The sequence below is a fragment of the Balaenoptera physalus genome, assembly GCF_965194825.1.
Source record: "Balaenoptera physalus genome assembly, chromosome: 9".
NCBI classification, from domain to species: Eukaryota; Metazoa; Chordata; class Mammalia; order Artiodactyla; family Balaenopteridae; genus Balaenoptera; species Balaenoptera physalus.
This window is the reverse complement of record NC_138888.1, coordinates 61515098-61532932: the sequence shown is the minus strand read 5'-3', so window position 1 is coordinate 61532932 and position 17835 is coordinate 61515098. Positions and strand designations below refer to the sequence as shown.

General features: G+C 35.0%; 1 protein-coding gene across 5 annotated transcripts in view; it reads right to left on the bottom strand.

The window, feature by feature from the left end:
- The window catches only part of MMS22L (MMS22 like, DNA repair protein), a 140839-nt gene that overhangs the window by 19263 nt on the left and 103741 nt on the right, over window positions 1-17835 (bottom strand). For all 5 annotated transcript variants that reach the window (XM_082475093.1, XM_082475095.1, XM_082475096.1 and 2 more), the window contains 5 exons: window positions 16006-16199; window positions 11402-11552; window positions 9520-9671; window positions 8565-8707; window positions 2974-3133 (listed from right to left, as the gene is read on the bottom strand). In XM_082475093.1, coding sequence (XP_082331219.1) covers window positions 2974-3133; window positions 8565-8707; window positions 9520-9671; window positions 11402-11552; window positions 16006-16199 — 800 coding nt within the window. The remainder of the gene's footprint in view (window positions 1-2973; window positions 3134-8564; window positions 8708-9519; window positions 9672-11401; window positions 11553-16005; window positions 16200-17835) is intronic.

Genomic DNA, 17835 nt, shown 5'->3' with positions numbered 1-17835 from the left:
GTTCAGAGAAAGTAGAGATGACACATTTGTTTTACTGCAACATTAAGCCCCTACTTTGAAAGTTTCAGCAAAGAACGTTCGGGTGTGTAGGGAATTAAAAATGCAAAGAAAAAGAAAATTTTTAAGTAAAAAAACTTTGAGAAAGGTTTAAATACACAGAGTAGCTCCGTAAGAAACCTAGTATTTTTCCTGGCTATAAACTATTACTTATTTACTGATAAAGCTGAAAATAGAGAAAAATTGTGGGGAACATACTCCCACAATTGAAAGAGAGCCACACTAGAATTCTTATGTATTAACTTATTTTCTACTCTATGTATACACTACGCCTTAAAAAAAAGAGAATTGGGATCATTACAGTATATATTTTTAGATGTATTTATAGTTAGAAAGTAACTTTGCTCATTTAGCAACATTACAAAATGCATTATGTACTATTAGCTAGGTTTATAAAATTATTAAGTTCCAGAAATATTTATTTAGTATATGCCATCTTCTACAATGGAGAAGCTCTTTAACCATTGTATCCTCAGTTCCCAATCGAGTGCCTCACATACACTCACTAAATGTTCTTATTTGTCCAAAATACAATATGACTACGGGAATAAAAAGTTCTAAAGATACGGCCACTAACCATAAGCAAGTTTAAATTTTCGTAGGGGCACACCAAGTACACAGATAATTATAATAAGTGGTAAACTACAAAAAATGTCAGAGCAGAAGGACAGATGAAGCACAGTCAGGGAGAGCAGGTCTTCCGGGGCTGGACCCTGAAGGATCATGGGTAGAATTTCAGTTACAAAGACCAAAGGGGATGAATGATCCCAAGAAAGAAGGATGATCAAAAGGAAAGGCATGGAAACAGGAAAATTAGAGATATAAAGAATGAGGGGGGAAAAAAAAAAGATATAAACAGGAGGAAAGTGGAAGATACTACTGAGAGATCAATCCTGCTTTCTCAGAAATCACCTAGCTACAGTGAAGACCCCAGACACCTTAATCTGGAGGGGTTTTGTCAACAGTTCGCACCTCCCACTAGCGGCCTTGCAAGCGAACAGCAGAGGCATCCTCAGGGAGGAACCAGCCAGGAGAGCAAAGCACAGTGTTTCCGTGGTTAGCTCTCTTTCCCTCAGGTGGATGTGATATCCCAACCCCAGCACACCTAGAAGAGGTTATAACTCTCAAAAGTTTATATTTGCTCTTTCTCTATTTTGTTCTAAACTTTGTACATGTATAAGACAGTAAATTATCTGTTCCAAATTTCTGCAGACTAAACGGGTAACACTGTAGCAGTGTACTCTTTTCCCAGTCTCTGAGATCTAGACAAAGGGAAAGAATACAGTATCCACCTGCCACTAAATCAAAAAATCAACCATATAACAAAACAAAGAAGGCCCTCAATTCTTCATAAGGAGAATTTTGTCCCGGGTCTATGTATCACCAATCCAAATGATTTTGCAGCTCCTGATAAGACAATCACATATTTTGTAAAATACAGACATACTTCTGAAATCATACATTTAGCTTAGCAAAAATCTAATAGCAACTAATAAATTATAAGCTTAAATGCTATGGACCTAGAGTCTGTCATACAGAGTGAAGTAGGTCAGAAGGAGAACAACAAATACCGTATGCTAACACATATATATGGAATCAAAAAAAAAAAAAAAAAAAAGGTCATGAAGAACCTAGTGGCAAGACGGGAATAAAGACGCAGACCTACTAGAGAATGGACTTGAGGACATGGGGAGGGGAAGGGGTAGGCTGGGACAAAGTGAGAGAGTGGCATGGCCATATATACACTACCAAATGTAAAACCAATAGCTAGTGGGAAGCAGCCGCATAGCACAGGGAGATTAGCTCTGTGCTTTGTGACCACCTAGAGGGGTGGGATAGGGAGGGTGGGAGGGAAGGAGACGCAAGAGGGAAGAGATATGGGGCTATATGTATATGTATAGCTGATTCACTTTGTTATAAAGCAGAAACTAACACACCACTGAAAAGCAATTATACTCCAATAAAGATATTAAAAAAAAAAAGCTTAAATGCTGAAATACATGTTAATCTACATCTTACTAAATTAAATTTATAATAAATTCTCATTTGTTTCTTTAAAATTAAAATGACCGAATTGCTACTATTGCTTTCACTACATTCTACATCATCCATATTTACACATTTTCACATTCTCCTTTATCTTTCACAACAAAGATAAAAGGTTTCAGACAGCTCAAATCAGGTTTATTCATATGTTCACAAGATCAAAGGGAACAGATATAAGGTTTTGGCCACAGAGAAAAAAAAAAAAACTTAAATTCTGTATAAAAACATCTAAGGAAATCCTTCTCATTTCCCTTTATCCAGTCCCTATTTTTGGTTAGCAACATGGTTTTAGTGAACAAAGATATTCAAATTACTGACTTCCTAAAGAAGAATGAACTCTGTTGTTATAGAACAGACACATTCTTTCTGAAAGAAGAAAGCATAGTATCGTGAGAAACAAGATTTGAAGCATATGTAACTTTAGTGCTGTAAAAAATCCTTTTCTGACCTCCTTCATACAGAGCAGACCATAAAAACAGAAGAAAGTGATGGCTTTCTGATGTTTTAAATTCTAACGAAGCATAGGTAAGTACTGAAAAAAGGTCCATTTTAATTATGCAGGCATTCGCAATGTTAGTGATTCACAATAGACTATTGGTAGCAAACTGGAGTTGGTATATTTTCTGTATTGATCATAATTAATTTTAATATTAACCAAGCATAACAAGAAAAGTTCTGAAAGGAGGTGGGGCAAGACAGAGATACACTTGAAAGCCAACATGAATTATTTTAAACTAAATCACTGTCTTTCAGATCATTCTTAAGACTGTACAGACAGCAGTGATTTAGCTAGTATGTTAGTATATTCCTATCCATCACGATACTATAGGCTCAACCTAGGGAAGCTTTAATAATGTCAGGAATACATACCCATCATCGTATAAGTCAGCTGCAGACCTGCACTGGAAATTTTTTTTCCCAAATAAGGTTTTATATATTTTAATATTTCACCAAGGTATTCTAAGGACTTTGTGACCATGGCAGATTTATCAGAAAGTGTCTGCAGATTCCCGTAAGTTATACCAACAGCCTATAAATAAGGGAAAACATGATTTAGCATTCCAAGTTTTATATAATACAGATTTTGAAAAATAAAGATAATTTCTCTTTCTACACACACACGTGCGCACACACATCCCTTACATTTAAGCCTTCATCCTTAACTTTCCAATAAATGTTCATAGCAATTAAAATCCAGGTAAAAAGAATTATCTTGCCTTTTATAATTAAAATAAAGGTTAAAGAAAAAATAAAAAATCAGTTCACCAATAATTATGAGTCAGCAAAGTATTAGTAAAAGATACATGGAACTGATATACAAGAAGCTTATAACCAAATCACATCAAGCATTCCAAACAGGTTGGCTCACCATATCTCTAGGACATGACTGGGAATTCTAAATCCCCAAATTCCTACAAAAAAGACCTACAGATGAGGTTAACAGACTCTTACAAGTGAGACCTCCATAAATAAAGTTCAGCTTTATGATATGAATTGATTTTTTCCCCTAGAATTTTCATTATAAGCCATTAGATGCCAGCTTAACTTTCTCAGAGGAAAAAAAGGATGAGGTACAAAGGGTAGAAATGGCAAAATGGGGAGGCTGAGGAGAGAAATGTGAGGTGAGGTAGTAGAGAATAATGGTGAAGTGAGAAGAGGAAGGGAAATAAATGAGAGGATTAACTGAGGGAAGGTGAGAATAAACAAGAGTTGAGAAGTCACTAGAAGATCAAGAGATATGGGGATATATGTATAGCTGATTCACTTTGTTATAAAGCAGAAACTAACACACCATTGTACAGCAATTATACTCCAATAAAGATGTGAAAAAAAAAAAGAATCAAGAGAAAACTGGCTAGAGATGGGTTAGAAGGTTTGAGGAGAGTAGTAAAGTTTCCAAGCCATTATTGGGAACTTAACAATGAATTTCAATTACCCAAATTGGACCATGAATGGCACCAGTATGCACGGTTATGTGATTTTTCTCCTGCAGCTCTCAGGAAATAACACAAAGGAAAGAAGGCAGGTGGTTGCACCGATCCAAAGTTGAAGATTTGCAGGTGTAACGATAAGACAAAGGATGGAAGATTGTGAGTGTGTTGGTTAAGAGTAGTTGAAGTGAGGCCTCCAAGGGGTTTAGTTAAGGTAGATAAGGAAGAAAGTGAGACCTTGACAGAATGTTGCGCTTGTAGAAAAGGGAGAGGAAGGTCATGATGAAGTCACTCAGAGAAATGGAAGGAAGGCAGTGATAGTCAATGAGCTTTCAGATGCTCCAAGTGATGCCATGGTTCAATGATTAGTCATGGCAGTAGGTGGATGACAGCAGAAGTGAAGATCACTGAAAGACTATTGGAGAAGTTTTGAAATGAGGGCTCAAGATAAGTTATCCAAGGTGATATTAAAGTTAGCCATGGTGATGATAAAATGTAGAATGGAGGAAAAGATAAGGAACCTAGTGAACTTGAACGATTGGGAGGTAGACAGTTGAGAATAAGAGATATACTTGATGAATCCCCTTTTCCATTTAGCTCTCTGCCCTTGCTTCTCTATACTTCTTTCCCTAGACCAGAAATTCTCAAACTTTTTGTCTCAGTTCCCTTCTACACACTTAAAAATTGAGGATCTGAAAGAGCTTATCATTTGGGCTATATCTATTGATATTTATTATATTACAAATTGCAATAGAAAAATTTAATTTATTCATTTAAAAAATAATAAACATTATGTTAATATAAGTCATATATTTTTGGTGAAAAATAACTTTCGTTTCCAAAACAAACCAAAAAAATATACTGAGAAGTGGCATTTTTTTTTACATCTTTGCAAATCTCTTTAATGTCTAGCTTAAGAGAAGACAGTTACATTCTCATATCTGCTTCTGCATACAAGCTGTTGCAATATGTTGCAGATAAAAACAGTTAAGTCAATATTTCTGTCAATATTAGAAAATTAAGAAAGACATACATATTTAACTCATACATCAAACAAGAGATCACAATGGAAATTGAAAAATATTCTAAAATACAAAATAATGAAAATATTGCAAATAAATCTTGTGGGATGAAGTTAAATTTGTGCTAAATGAAGAATTTATAGTCTTCAATTCAGATATTACAAAGAACAAGCCTCTGAAAATAAATTTTCTAAGTACAAATATAAGATAGAAAAAGAATAGTAAAGTAGAAGAGTGAAAAATCATAAAAATAAGAGCAAAAAAAAAAAACCAATTAAGTCTCACAAATATATGTAGCTGGAAGAGGAAAAAGTATTTTAATAAATTTTTCAGATAATTGTGGGAATTCCTCTTTGATATTACACCAAAACTTGACAAGTGGTATTTCTTAAAGGTTAGTTGTAATACAGAATCCAAAATCATGTCAATGAACGTTCTGTTCTCTGCTACGTTATAAGCCATTGGTCTGTCTTGTGCTTTGAATGAATGTTTTCCACACATGCATACTTTCTAAAAAGCCTGTACTTGTTATCTGAAAAATTTTGGTTCATTTAGTCATACAGCTTCCCAATTTGGACAACACATTTCATTGTCCGTATTTTTAAAAAATCGTATTTGTTAATATCACCAATGTTGTCAGAAAGTCTTTAATTATCAAGAAGCTCTCAAGCTCATGATGACAAATACAAATGTTCCAAAATTCTAATTTTCTTAAAAGCTCAAATTATATTATTAGCAAAAAATGCTGTCAGTTGACTTGTTTGAAGTGATAGGCTCATTTTTAAGAAAATATCTGCCAAATACCCAAGTCTGAATAACCATACTTTGTCAGTTGTTCTTTCACGGTAAAAGCGGTCAGTTCAGCTTACAACTCAATCACATAAGTGGTTCTCACTTAGACAACAATTTTGCTTTCATATGCATCAAAAGTACTTTAAATATATTTCCTATTGTCATTCACAGAATACTAAAAGGGCATGTACTCAAGGGTCAAAATTTATTAAAATTAGTAACTTTACTGCTTCATTAATGATACACTTAAGTCAAACTGGCTTTTTTCCCCCTCTGTGATTGCATGGCCTTGAAAATTATACTGACTACTAGTATAATCTTGGGCCATGGTGTTGATTTCTGCTACAGCTTTTATGCTATTTGTACAAACACCAATATAGTTTTGAGCTCACAGAACCCCTGAAAAGTGTTAGTGACTCCTAGAGGTCTATGAAACAGACATTTAAGAACCAGTGCCCTAGATTTCAATATTTCTCTCTGTTTAGCCTTAACCTCCCCAGACTATGAGATGTATATTTTTCAGTGCCTTGACTATCCTTACCTTCATGTCACACTATCATTTCTGTGCAGAGAAGAGTTAATATAGCAGGTCCCAATGTCATTACCCTTAAGAAGCCTATTTGCAAGGTTGGTCCTTGGTTGGTTTTTGGACCCTTAGATTTTTCCCATCATTTCCCGATAAGAATGGCTCACTGTGCCTAAACAGTTTGTGCAACCAATACAGTTTATGCTGAATATCTGCTTTCCTTCTGGGAGTCCGGATTTTTAAAAGTGCCAGACAAACAGGTCCTAGATGACCAGCCCCCATTAAAAACTCTGGGCACTGAGTCACTAATGAGCTCCCCTGGTTGACAGATTTCATAGGTGCTGTCCCAATTTCTTGCTGGGAGAATTAAGCATGTCCAGTGTAATATCACTGTAAGAGGACTCTTGGAAGCTGTGCCTGGTTTCTCCAGACTTCGCCCATGCACTTTTTCTCTGTTGACTGTACTTTGAAACCTTTCACTGTAATAAGTCATAGATGTAAGTACAACTATATGCTGAGTTCTGTGAGTCCTCCTAGTGAGTCATAATAGCCCCTGGGGTGGGGTGACCATGAGTACCCCTGACACAACCACAAACTAAACAGGTTTAAAACTGACTGGACTTCTCACCTACTTCTGCCCCGCTCTAAATCATGATGTTCCTATTTCTCCTTAAGGTCATCATTTTTCTGGTTAAACACAGTATTTATTTCATAATCATTCAAAAATCGCAGAGTGCAATCTTCAATTCCTCCTAAACTCACTAGCTTCTGGTCATTAGTGCTCCTGCACCTTTAATTTACTCTATTGTTACCAATTTTCTTAAAGTCATTTGATCAAATCAGACCTACTTAAAAATTTATACAGCCTGTTCACAGGATAAAATTTAACTTCTTATACCAAGATGCTCTGAATTCTTAACCTACTGATTGACCTATCAACTAACTGACACTTAGCATATACTGTCTTATATTATTATTTTAGCCTTTGTGTATGTCTTGTACTCTCAGACAAGTAAAAGTTTTCTAAGATCAAGGACTAGTTCATTTGGTTCTTCAAATCCCCAAGAAATCCTCACATAAGTCTATCTAGAATTTAGCAAACAACTATTATTTAGTGAGTAGTTAAAATGCAATTAATTTGGGTAGGATTAAATTAGGAGAGCCTTCAAAAACGATCAGTGTAGTGCATGACTTCTACTTCCCTTTCTGGTCCAGTATGGTCCCCAGCATAGGTGTTTAATTAATTACAGATGGAGATCCAATCAACAGCTAAATAAAAGGCTCCAGAGAAATATGTATTTTATATCTACATCTACTATTACGAAATATTTTTAGGATTTATATGACATCTCTAACTGTAACAACTGTACTTTAACTTAATGAAAACCAGTGGAAGATTCACATTTATGGAAAGAGCTTATGGATTGTAAGGATCTTCGTTGCAGTTAATACCAACTACTCTGTGGGAAAATAAACTAAGTTTTACTGTGAATAGCTTACAAAAACACTAATCCAAGCACATTAATGACCTCAGTTAGGCTATAAAACAAAGACTATTACATAAGACAGAGTCCTACAAAATTAATAACTAAAAATACAATGTTGAATGGGACTATTTATTATAGAGGCAAAATAAAACAAATGGATTGGTTTTTAAATCCCCAACCATGCTATGATATGAAGTAGTTGGTGCTTATGCTGAATACACTAAAATTTTACTGTAAAATTTACACTGTTCATTACAGGGTGGTAAATATTAAGTTGGAACTATTATGGACCATATACAAGGAAATTTAAGTACCTGAAGAACATTGTTATCTAACAATTTCAGCAATAAGATACTCCTACAATTTACATCAGACTTGGAGTTAAGGCTTTTATGTGGCATTCTTTACTCTTATTATTTTTTTTTTATTATTATTTTTTTAATTTATTTTTTTTTATTTTTTTATTTTTTTTTTACTCTTATTATTTTTTATTACACGTAATTCTTCTGCTGTCCTGAAGAGTGAGTTGTGCTATATCTTAGATTCACATTTTTATTCCTCCAGAATTTTATAATAGCGGCAACCAGTAATATGATTCAATTTAAAATAATTCATTTTATGGAAAAACTTTATGAACACTTCAAGATTTTTGGAAAAATAATTGTAACTGATCTGAACAATTATATTAATGAATAAAAAATACCTCGAGGAACACAACAAGTGCTTTTTTAGGGCCTTCTTGGATAGGTAAATATTCAACTTGAGCCTTTGAGAGAATATTCTTTACTTCTGAGAGTTTAAATAGCAACCTTGTCAGTTCAGCCAACTGTTCCATGTAGTCTTTTTCTGTTAAAATAAAATATTTATATGTTTATAAATTTATGTTTTTTATATATTTTATATATACATATATACATACACACACACACACACACACATATATATGGAAGAACAGGGAATGTATCATTCTTCATTTATGACAATGCTTTCTTTTAAAATTAAAATTTCCACATTATTAAAAACTTCTAAGTTTCTCTCACTATGGGAAGGCTTTATTTAAAAACAAACAAATGAATACTTGTGAACGTCCTAGTCCCAAAAGCTATTCATGTAAAGTCAACTGATGTAATAATATATGAAAGTAAATTTGGAGCATTTTTTCAGTCCAGCCTTTGTGAGATTTATGAATGGCCATAAACAATAGGTTTAGGATAAGGCATGCCCTACAGACAATCAGAACTGTATGGGATATTAAAAACAAAAAAATTACAAGGAAATGGGGTGAAATTATTCATAATTGGATATTTTTCTTTATAGCGTGTTAACAGTGCGATATTTGGTTATTTACTTCATATTTCCACTTTTTTTTGTGATCAGTTTCTTCAAGGTAAAAAAATAGCTCGTCATTTGAGAGCAAAGTTTTGTTCCTAGCTTCCAAGGAAACAAGTTGTTTTATCTTTATAGGAGAGAAATTTGTCATATACAGTAACGGGAAAATATCAAGAAAAAGAAACAGGCTGCAAAAGGAAATAAATTTCTGTTCATATTAACGCCTATTTACAAATATATTTTTTATCTTTCCTATTAATTTACATAATGAAACAGGAAATTTTAAACATACTTAGCTATCTAGAAAGCAAAACACCTGCAATACTTACCAACTGCCTGTTCAGTATTTAAATCAATGAACGAGTCATCTGGCACATAAAGGTTTTTTATATACATTTGCAAAATGCAACGGATCCATGATCTTATAGTTAGGGCTTGAAAAGATACACAGCCTGAATGAGAAAGTGCTTCACATAACATGCTGTAAAAATAAGTTGATGGATATTAAAAAGAGAAACCAAAACAAAACCCTGACAATGTATTCCCTGAGTACAGAGATTCAGAAATAAAGGAAAACATTCTAATATCCCCCAGTTCTTGGCCTCACTTATTTTACAGACAAACACACTAATGCAGACATGCATTGCTGAAAATAAACTCTACAGATACACACAAAATGATATTTTAGACAAATATTCTCGCTTTCATTTGTAATGTCCTAGTTTTTAATTTTCCTTTTCCCACTGATGGCATACATATAGGCTCATGCCAAAGGAGAAAAGGAAAGAAGAACATGGTTAAAATTAGAAAAACAAGGAAGGGGATTAACTAGCTAGGTGAGATAATACTAAAGGAAGTGTCAAGTACAATAAAAAACAGTGGCCCTTAGAGTAAACAGAGAAGAGGTCATGACCAAGATAAAAGGTAAAAAGACAAAATACATTTCTATGTGGCTCTCCTGACCAATCCCGTTCCCATCCCTTCCTTTCCTGCTCCCCCACCTCACAGGAGTCATTATTAAGGAATTCCAAAATAACATCTGAATGAGATTAAAAAAAAAAATTATCTTGCAAAGTCAAAGGCCTGGTTAAATCTGATTTCTAATCATTTTATAAGTGAGGATAGAGAGAATGAGGATGGTCTTAACCTAATTATAAATGTTATGTAAAGTTAGACACTTGAAAAATACATATAAATCATAACTCTAAAAATACTGTTTTGAAATACTTTGAATATAAGTTATCATAAATAAAGAGAACACAAAACAGAAGAACTCAGTTGGGTCATTTATTACTTACACAACCTTCCCAACGTTACTTACCATCTTTGCATTTCAGTTCCTTCAACTGTGACTAACACACAATATTATTTTAAAAACTGAAATCCTTTCAGATAATTTCAGCAAAAGTATTTAATAAATAATATAAATAAATGTTTGTTGTTATTAAAGAATTCTTAAGCTGGAAGGGATCCTGAAAGTAATCTAATTGAAGGTGAACTCCCTTACTTTACAACTGAAAGCCAGTGAGAAAATGATTAATGACTCTGCTTAATGAACTTCCTTTTGAGAAGAATACCTCTCTTCATTTTCACTGACTGGCAGCTGGGATCAGACCTACACCAGTCTCTTAGGTTTGTGTATTTATTTTATTTTCCCTCATCTTGATATTCTTATTTGAATTGTCCTGATTATTCTATACTATTTCTATTATCTATTGCATATTTTTTCTGTTGGGGTTCCTCAGATCTCTTATGTAATATGGCAGGAGACACTTAAAGATACGGAAACCAAAGTTCAGGGTGGGGAACTCTCTTGTTCATGACTACACAAAAGTCAAAGCTTTAAACATCTAGCTGTGAAGAGGAAAGCTATCATTAAATCTAAAACTACAGTAATATAAGTGTCTTACAGATTCAGCAATATTAATTGTATAATTTTTTTCACAATGGTGAGTGAAGAAAGGTCATTTCAGGATGAGGATAAGACAGTCCTACAAAAACCGTTTTGACAAAACAGCAGCAACACTGTTTTAAGAAAGCTTTCCTACTATTAATACTGTCAAAATGCTGATACACAGAAAAGCAACAAACTGCCCAAGTGAGAGTATATATAGTAAAGATCAGTTTTTATTGTGAAAATTCTTACCTTCCTAGTGAACTCATCTATCGTGGGCTTACATTAATGTGCATACCTGAAATAAAAACACTTACCTATTTTGTAGGAAATGACTTAAATATCTGGCTACAACTTGGGGCCAGACGATATCATCCCAACCAAAAAGTTGTATCATTGATGTAACTGGCTGAGGCTGAAGATCTGATGGAGCTGTGCTGGGCAAGTCCATTGCCAGCAAAGTAAAATCTGGATTTAAAATGAGAAGAACTCACAGTGAGAATTTTTTAACACTCCCCCCAAAATTATATCAAGAGTGATTTAAAAAAAATCAGCACTAAATATAGTAAAATGTCACATTTTAGAAATGTACAACAGAAAGCTAAAACTGAACTAAATTCATGTTGTCGAAGAAATTTCTGTGGTGATCATCTGGATCTCCAAGAAAGGGTCTAGAATAATCTGTCTCAGCATCATCATGATGAATCAATAATGGCCCCCTCAAATGGCAAATTCTACACCTGATGTCTCTGCTTATGTGACTCTCTCATTCAAAAGACCCATTACAAAAATTATTTCTAGCATCTACTCTTCTCCAATTGAGTTAATTTACTCATCACCTGCCACAGACAGAGTTCTTCCTCACCTTGGACACTGGACATTCTCTTCTAGTAAAAAGTGATCTCCTACAATCAATCAATGATCCTCCACTTCCCTCAGAACTTACAAAGCCTAGGAACTAGAATTCCTTAGGTCACCATGGTAAACAAATGTACTTTATTTTGTGATTTCCTGGGATTCCCCAACTTAATTTGCACTACATCACTACATGTTTATCAATAAATTGCTTCTTAAGCACTGCCTCCTATGCAGCTCTCTCAAATGGTGGCTATTTATTCTCCCACACTCGCGTACACTGGACCCACATAAGGTGAGCTTACTTCTTGGTCCACATTGCTGCTTCTATACCATTCTCCCTTCCCCCTCCCTTTGGCTTTGAGTCTTAGGTCATCAGATTAGGTCATCAGCACTAACTCTCCTTGTTGCATTTGTCTACCGTTTCCTCCTTCACCTCCTCTCATCCCTTGAAGATCTTAGCTCACTATCATCCTTTCTAACTGCACTCCTGTCATAGTCCTTGATGATTTTTTCTTCCAATCTCCTGGCACTGAACTCCTCTCCTACAGTGAGTCTATCTTCCATTCTACTTTGGCCATTCACTCCCATGGTGATACAGAGACCTTGGCACTACCCATAAGTACAATCTCACCATAATTTCCACTTTGAAGACCCCTCTTTCTGGCATCGAACTACCTTTCCAACTCTCCTCCTCTAGGTTCCCAAATCCAACAATCCTTTGATTCCACCAGGACCTACAATTCATTGATCCTACAAGTTTTCCCCTTCCTTCCCCTTTTTAGGCAGCTTGATTACATGGTCCATTATTATACTGATTTTCATATACCATCAACTCCCTTGCTTCTTACTTGATTTTTTGTACTTGCCTGGAAAAAACACCATCAGTTTAATTACACCCTTGGTCTTCTCCCCACATGCACCTACACCAGTATAAATGGCTGGTGAGCAACCATGCTGACTGGTCTCACTTCAGGTTTATGACTACAAACTTTAAGTGGACTCTTAGAGCTGGCCATCATTTCTACCACATTTCTCTAGTCCATTCAGTCTTTTACTCTCCTAGGGGATTATTGCATACCTTCTTTCCTCGCTCCGTCATAAGCCAGCATCTCCTCCCCATCTTCACTTTCAGCTAATGACCTTACTACTTCACAGAGCAATGAGAAACGTCAGAGGAGAACCACCACATCTACCCAGCAGCCTCCACCTGGGCCCACTTACTCTGCCTTCTCTTCTGCTACTACAGGATATCTGAGGCCAAGTCCTCTATGGCATCCCATTTCTCTTGGGCATTAAAACACAAGTGAGTCTCTTGCCACATCAAGTTTTCCCTTACTCCTAAACATTCCTGTCAGCATTATAAATATGCTCAAATTTCTCCCATGTTATTAGAAAAAAATCTCTGACCCCACTTCCCTCTCTAGCTAACATCCCCATTTTTCTACTTCTCTTAGACAGTGATACTCAAAAAGATTTACTACATTTGCAGTCAGCGATTCCTCTTCTCACATTTTCTCTTGGATATCTTCCATAAGGCCTTTGTCTCTACCCACTACAGCAAAACTGCTCTTGAAGGTCACCAGTGACCTCCATCCTACTAAATCCAAGGACCGATTCTCAGGCCTCATCCTATTTGACCCATTAACTGCATGTGAAGTGTTGATAACTGCTCCTTCCTTGAAAAGCTCTGTCATTTGATTTCCAGGGCACTATACTGTCTTGGTTTTCATCTCACCTCACTGGTATTCCTTTGAAGTCTCCTTTCTTGGTTCCTCTTTATCCTACAAATCTGAACATGGGAATATCCTAGGGCCCTATCCTCAAACTTCTCTTTTTACTGGTACTTACTCTATTAGTAGTCTCATCCAGTTCATAGCTTTAAAGACTATTTATACATACATAGTTTCCAAATTTAAATCTCTAGCTTAGACCTCTTCCCTGAACCCTAGGTTCATTATCCAGGGGTCTAAACTCAACATCCCTACTTGGATTTTAATGGACATATTAAAAAAAAAATGTCCAAAATCAAAATCCTAGTCTTCACTCACAAAATCTGCTCCTGCCACGATCTTCCTCATCTCAAACAAGGGGTTCTCCCTTTATCTGTTTTGCTTACCATATCATACCCACTTAGAAAATTCTGTCAGCTCTACCTTCAGATTGGAAATCTGGCCACTTCTCACCACTTCTACTGCTACCACTGTAGCCCAAGGTGCCCACCTCTGAGCTGTTACAATAGTTCCCTACACGGCCTCCCCACCTCCCGATAGTCTATTCTCCAGCCAGCAGCCAGAGGGATCATATCACTCCTCTGCTCAAGACTTCCCAACAGCTTCTAATCTCAGGGTAAAAGCAAAAGTCTTCACAGCTATGTACAAGGCAGAACACAAAATAGTTCTCCATAACTGCCTGACCACATCTCTGACCACTCTTACTCCTTTTCTTATTCCACGAGAGCTTTGACGGCTTCCTGTAGTTCCTCAAACACACCAGACACACTCTTGCCTCTGGACTTCTGCATAGCTCATAGCTGCATAGCTGCATATCTCACCTCCTTCATGTCTTTGCTCAGATGGTACTTACACAGGTTTTCCTGACAATTCTGTTTAAAATTATAACTTGCCTCTAGCTTTCCCTATCCCTATCCTTTTCTATATTTTAATTTTTCTCCACAGCACTTATCACCATCTGACATATTACACATTTTACCTACTGATTTATTTATGTTCTCTCCCCGCCACTAGACTATAAGCTCCATGAAAACATGGAGCTTATACATGAAAAAAGGAATTGCAGTCCTTTTTTTCCCCATTGGTATATCCCCAATGGCAATAAAAGTGGGTATTCAATACCCTTTTTTTAATGCAGGAAATTTCTCTCTCCTATGAAGTCTTTATTTCAAAATGAACCCAAAACCCACACATATTTTGCTTTATATCTATATACTGTTTTATTTTCAGTGCCTAGGACAGCACTGACTCAACTTGTATGATGTAATTTTTGGTAACTAATTGGGAGTTGGGATGATGAATGGGAGAAAGGTAAGTCATATCGGCTAGTAATGACTGCTTTGGTTAAACTGAATATCAATATTTATTTTCATAGACATTACACTGGTTGGAAAACCGTTGCCCTGTCACAATTCTTCAATCTATGTATCATTGTAAAGTCTTAATTATGGAAGTGTTACCAGAATTCAAGGTCTTTTAAAATTTATATCATGCAGTCTTTTCTGTAGTGCTTTTAGCTTAGCTTTACTCATTCACACCAGGGTAAAATAAACCTTGGTTTAGATCTTAGGTTTTCAAAAGTGTTAATATTTAAATACTTTAAATACCTTCATATAAATTGCGTTTAAATACATGCAGTCACCATACTGATCACTCTCTATTCCAGTATTTCTTAACATACATTGGGTAAAATATCCCTTTGAGAAAGATAATGACTTCTTTTTGGGAAAGTGCATATATGCACATATATTCAAATTCTTGCCTATAATTTCATCTGATTCAGAGTCCCTTAAAGCCTAAGGACATGTCCGTAGGCTAATAATTAAATTAAGTAAAAACTACAACCTAAAATAGAATCTAATGAAGTCAGAACAATAACATTCTCTATACTCCATGTCATTCTGAGCTCATCTGCTTGATGTTGAAGTGGAATTCATGCTATATCCTTTATTGCTCTTTATTCAACTTCATCTTATACTAGATATCTGAACGTACAATTTGAAAATAAACTACTTGAACTAGAAGAAATCAAATGTTGCTTTACTTTCCAAATAATGCATGCATAAGAAAAGTTCACGTACATTCAATATTTTTAAGGTTAAAAATGATCTTTTGTTTTTAGAAAACGATCACTTAAATTTTACCTTTACTAAGAGTAAAATAATAAACAAACCAAAGGTTCCTAATTTTAAAATATGTAACTCTTTTCATCTTTCTGGTTGACAAAATATTTATTGCACCATAATAAAATAAGAGTCTGTTACCAAGCAGACAGAAGAAAAAACTGAGAGTCTGCAAAATGAGAAACTAATTAGCAAATTAACAACGCTGACCTGCAGCTGCATCTGCGAGTTGTGAGAGAGGCACTATCTGTGACATTCTCTGACTCTTCAAAAATGAAAAGAAATGCCTCCATAGTGCACTGGCAACTGCAGCAAGGTGGCGCTCTTTAGCCGATAATGAAGACTGCACAATGAGGTCCACATTCTCCCTCTGAAGTTCCTGACACAATTGTTGATGCATACTCCTAAAAAGAAATAAAAATACAGCTAACACCCTACAAACACTCACAAAAATTTTTCTTTAAATACATTATGGGCTTTTAACATTTACACCATATGAAAACTGAAGAACTGTTTTATATCATTAAAACCTTTATGCCAAGACATTATGCATTTCTGGTTATTTGATGGATGAATGATGGCATATTAAGCACCATAAAGTTAATGTTAATTACTAATGTCAACCATTAATTATATGCTTTTTAATATGTCAGATCCAAATAAGAAACAGGCAGCTTCAGAATGAAGGTTTGCATTTTGCAACTCACTATGACAAGTGATTTTACTTACAATCTAGACATAAAAACAAAATTTTAAACCATTTCTCCTGTGAGCTTTAGGGCATGATGTACCAAGAGGACAGTGAGTATTTATGGCTTATGTGTGATATTTTAAACTAAAATACTTTCCTTGTTTAGAGCAGACACAGGTGTTGAGCTAGTATATAAAACTGTGCTACATACAACCTTATTATCAGTACATTGGTCCAAAAAGATCCATAATCATTTTCACATAGTAGAAAAAAGTAAAAAATGAAAAGTTATTCTCCATAAATCCATAAAACATGAATTCAATACTATCTCAAGTTTCAATTCATCATTTACTCACCTTTTTTTCCTATTGAAAATTTAGACATCTCTAGACCTTAAAAGAAACAAAAGGGGGCATATACTAAAAGATTTTTCTAGTGATCTGGAATAGAAGGCATTTATGCAATATGCCCAGCAATTAATAATATTATTTAAAACTAAATGTGCAACTGTGATATTATTCCTGTTTCTGTTTATATTACTGCCATCTCAATTGAGAGTAGACACAAATGCATTAATACCATCCTTAGATTTGCTTTCTTCAATTAAAGAGAAAGCAGTGAAAACCAACCAGTGGAGCTAAGGCAGAAGGCTTCCTTCAATAATGGTAGTATTCCATTAAGAAAAATGACTAGTACTTTAAAAAAGAAGGAAATATTACATTAATTCCAACACTCCTGATGTTTTAAATCAGTTCATCTAAGGGAAGTGGACACTCAAAATAACTATATAAAATACAGAACTAACTAGTGCATGTAACTAAAGCAATTCCGCAAAAAGATCAAACTGGTTGCAAGACCACATCTTCATACTTTTCACATAACTACACAAAAGTAAAAAATTGTAAGTATAAATTATGTAACACTAGGACTCTGTGCCTCTCTACACTGGAATTCTTGGATGACCATGAGATACTACTTAATGCTACTTGAAGTACTGAAAAATAAAACAAGTGTACAAATGCCTGGGGAAAGAATATCATAGTAAGCAAGTCTCATAAAAACTAACCAAATATCTGCTATGTTCTCTCTGTGTAAAAACCTGCCTGAGATGCTTTCAACTTGAACTAGTGACTAAAGAACCATTTCAGGTCCTTTAGCTTTGAGTAAGATGAATATCAAATCACTAAAATCCATTTGGCAACTAATTCATCTGCCTACATCCACAAAGCAAAGTTCATGGGTACATTTCAAGACACTGGAGTCCAAGTAAAATAATACCACCAGTTGTAAAACCCATCTATAGCTTTTTCAAAGTACTGGTCTCAAAGGATAATAAATAACTTACTGTA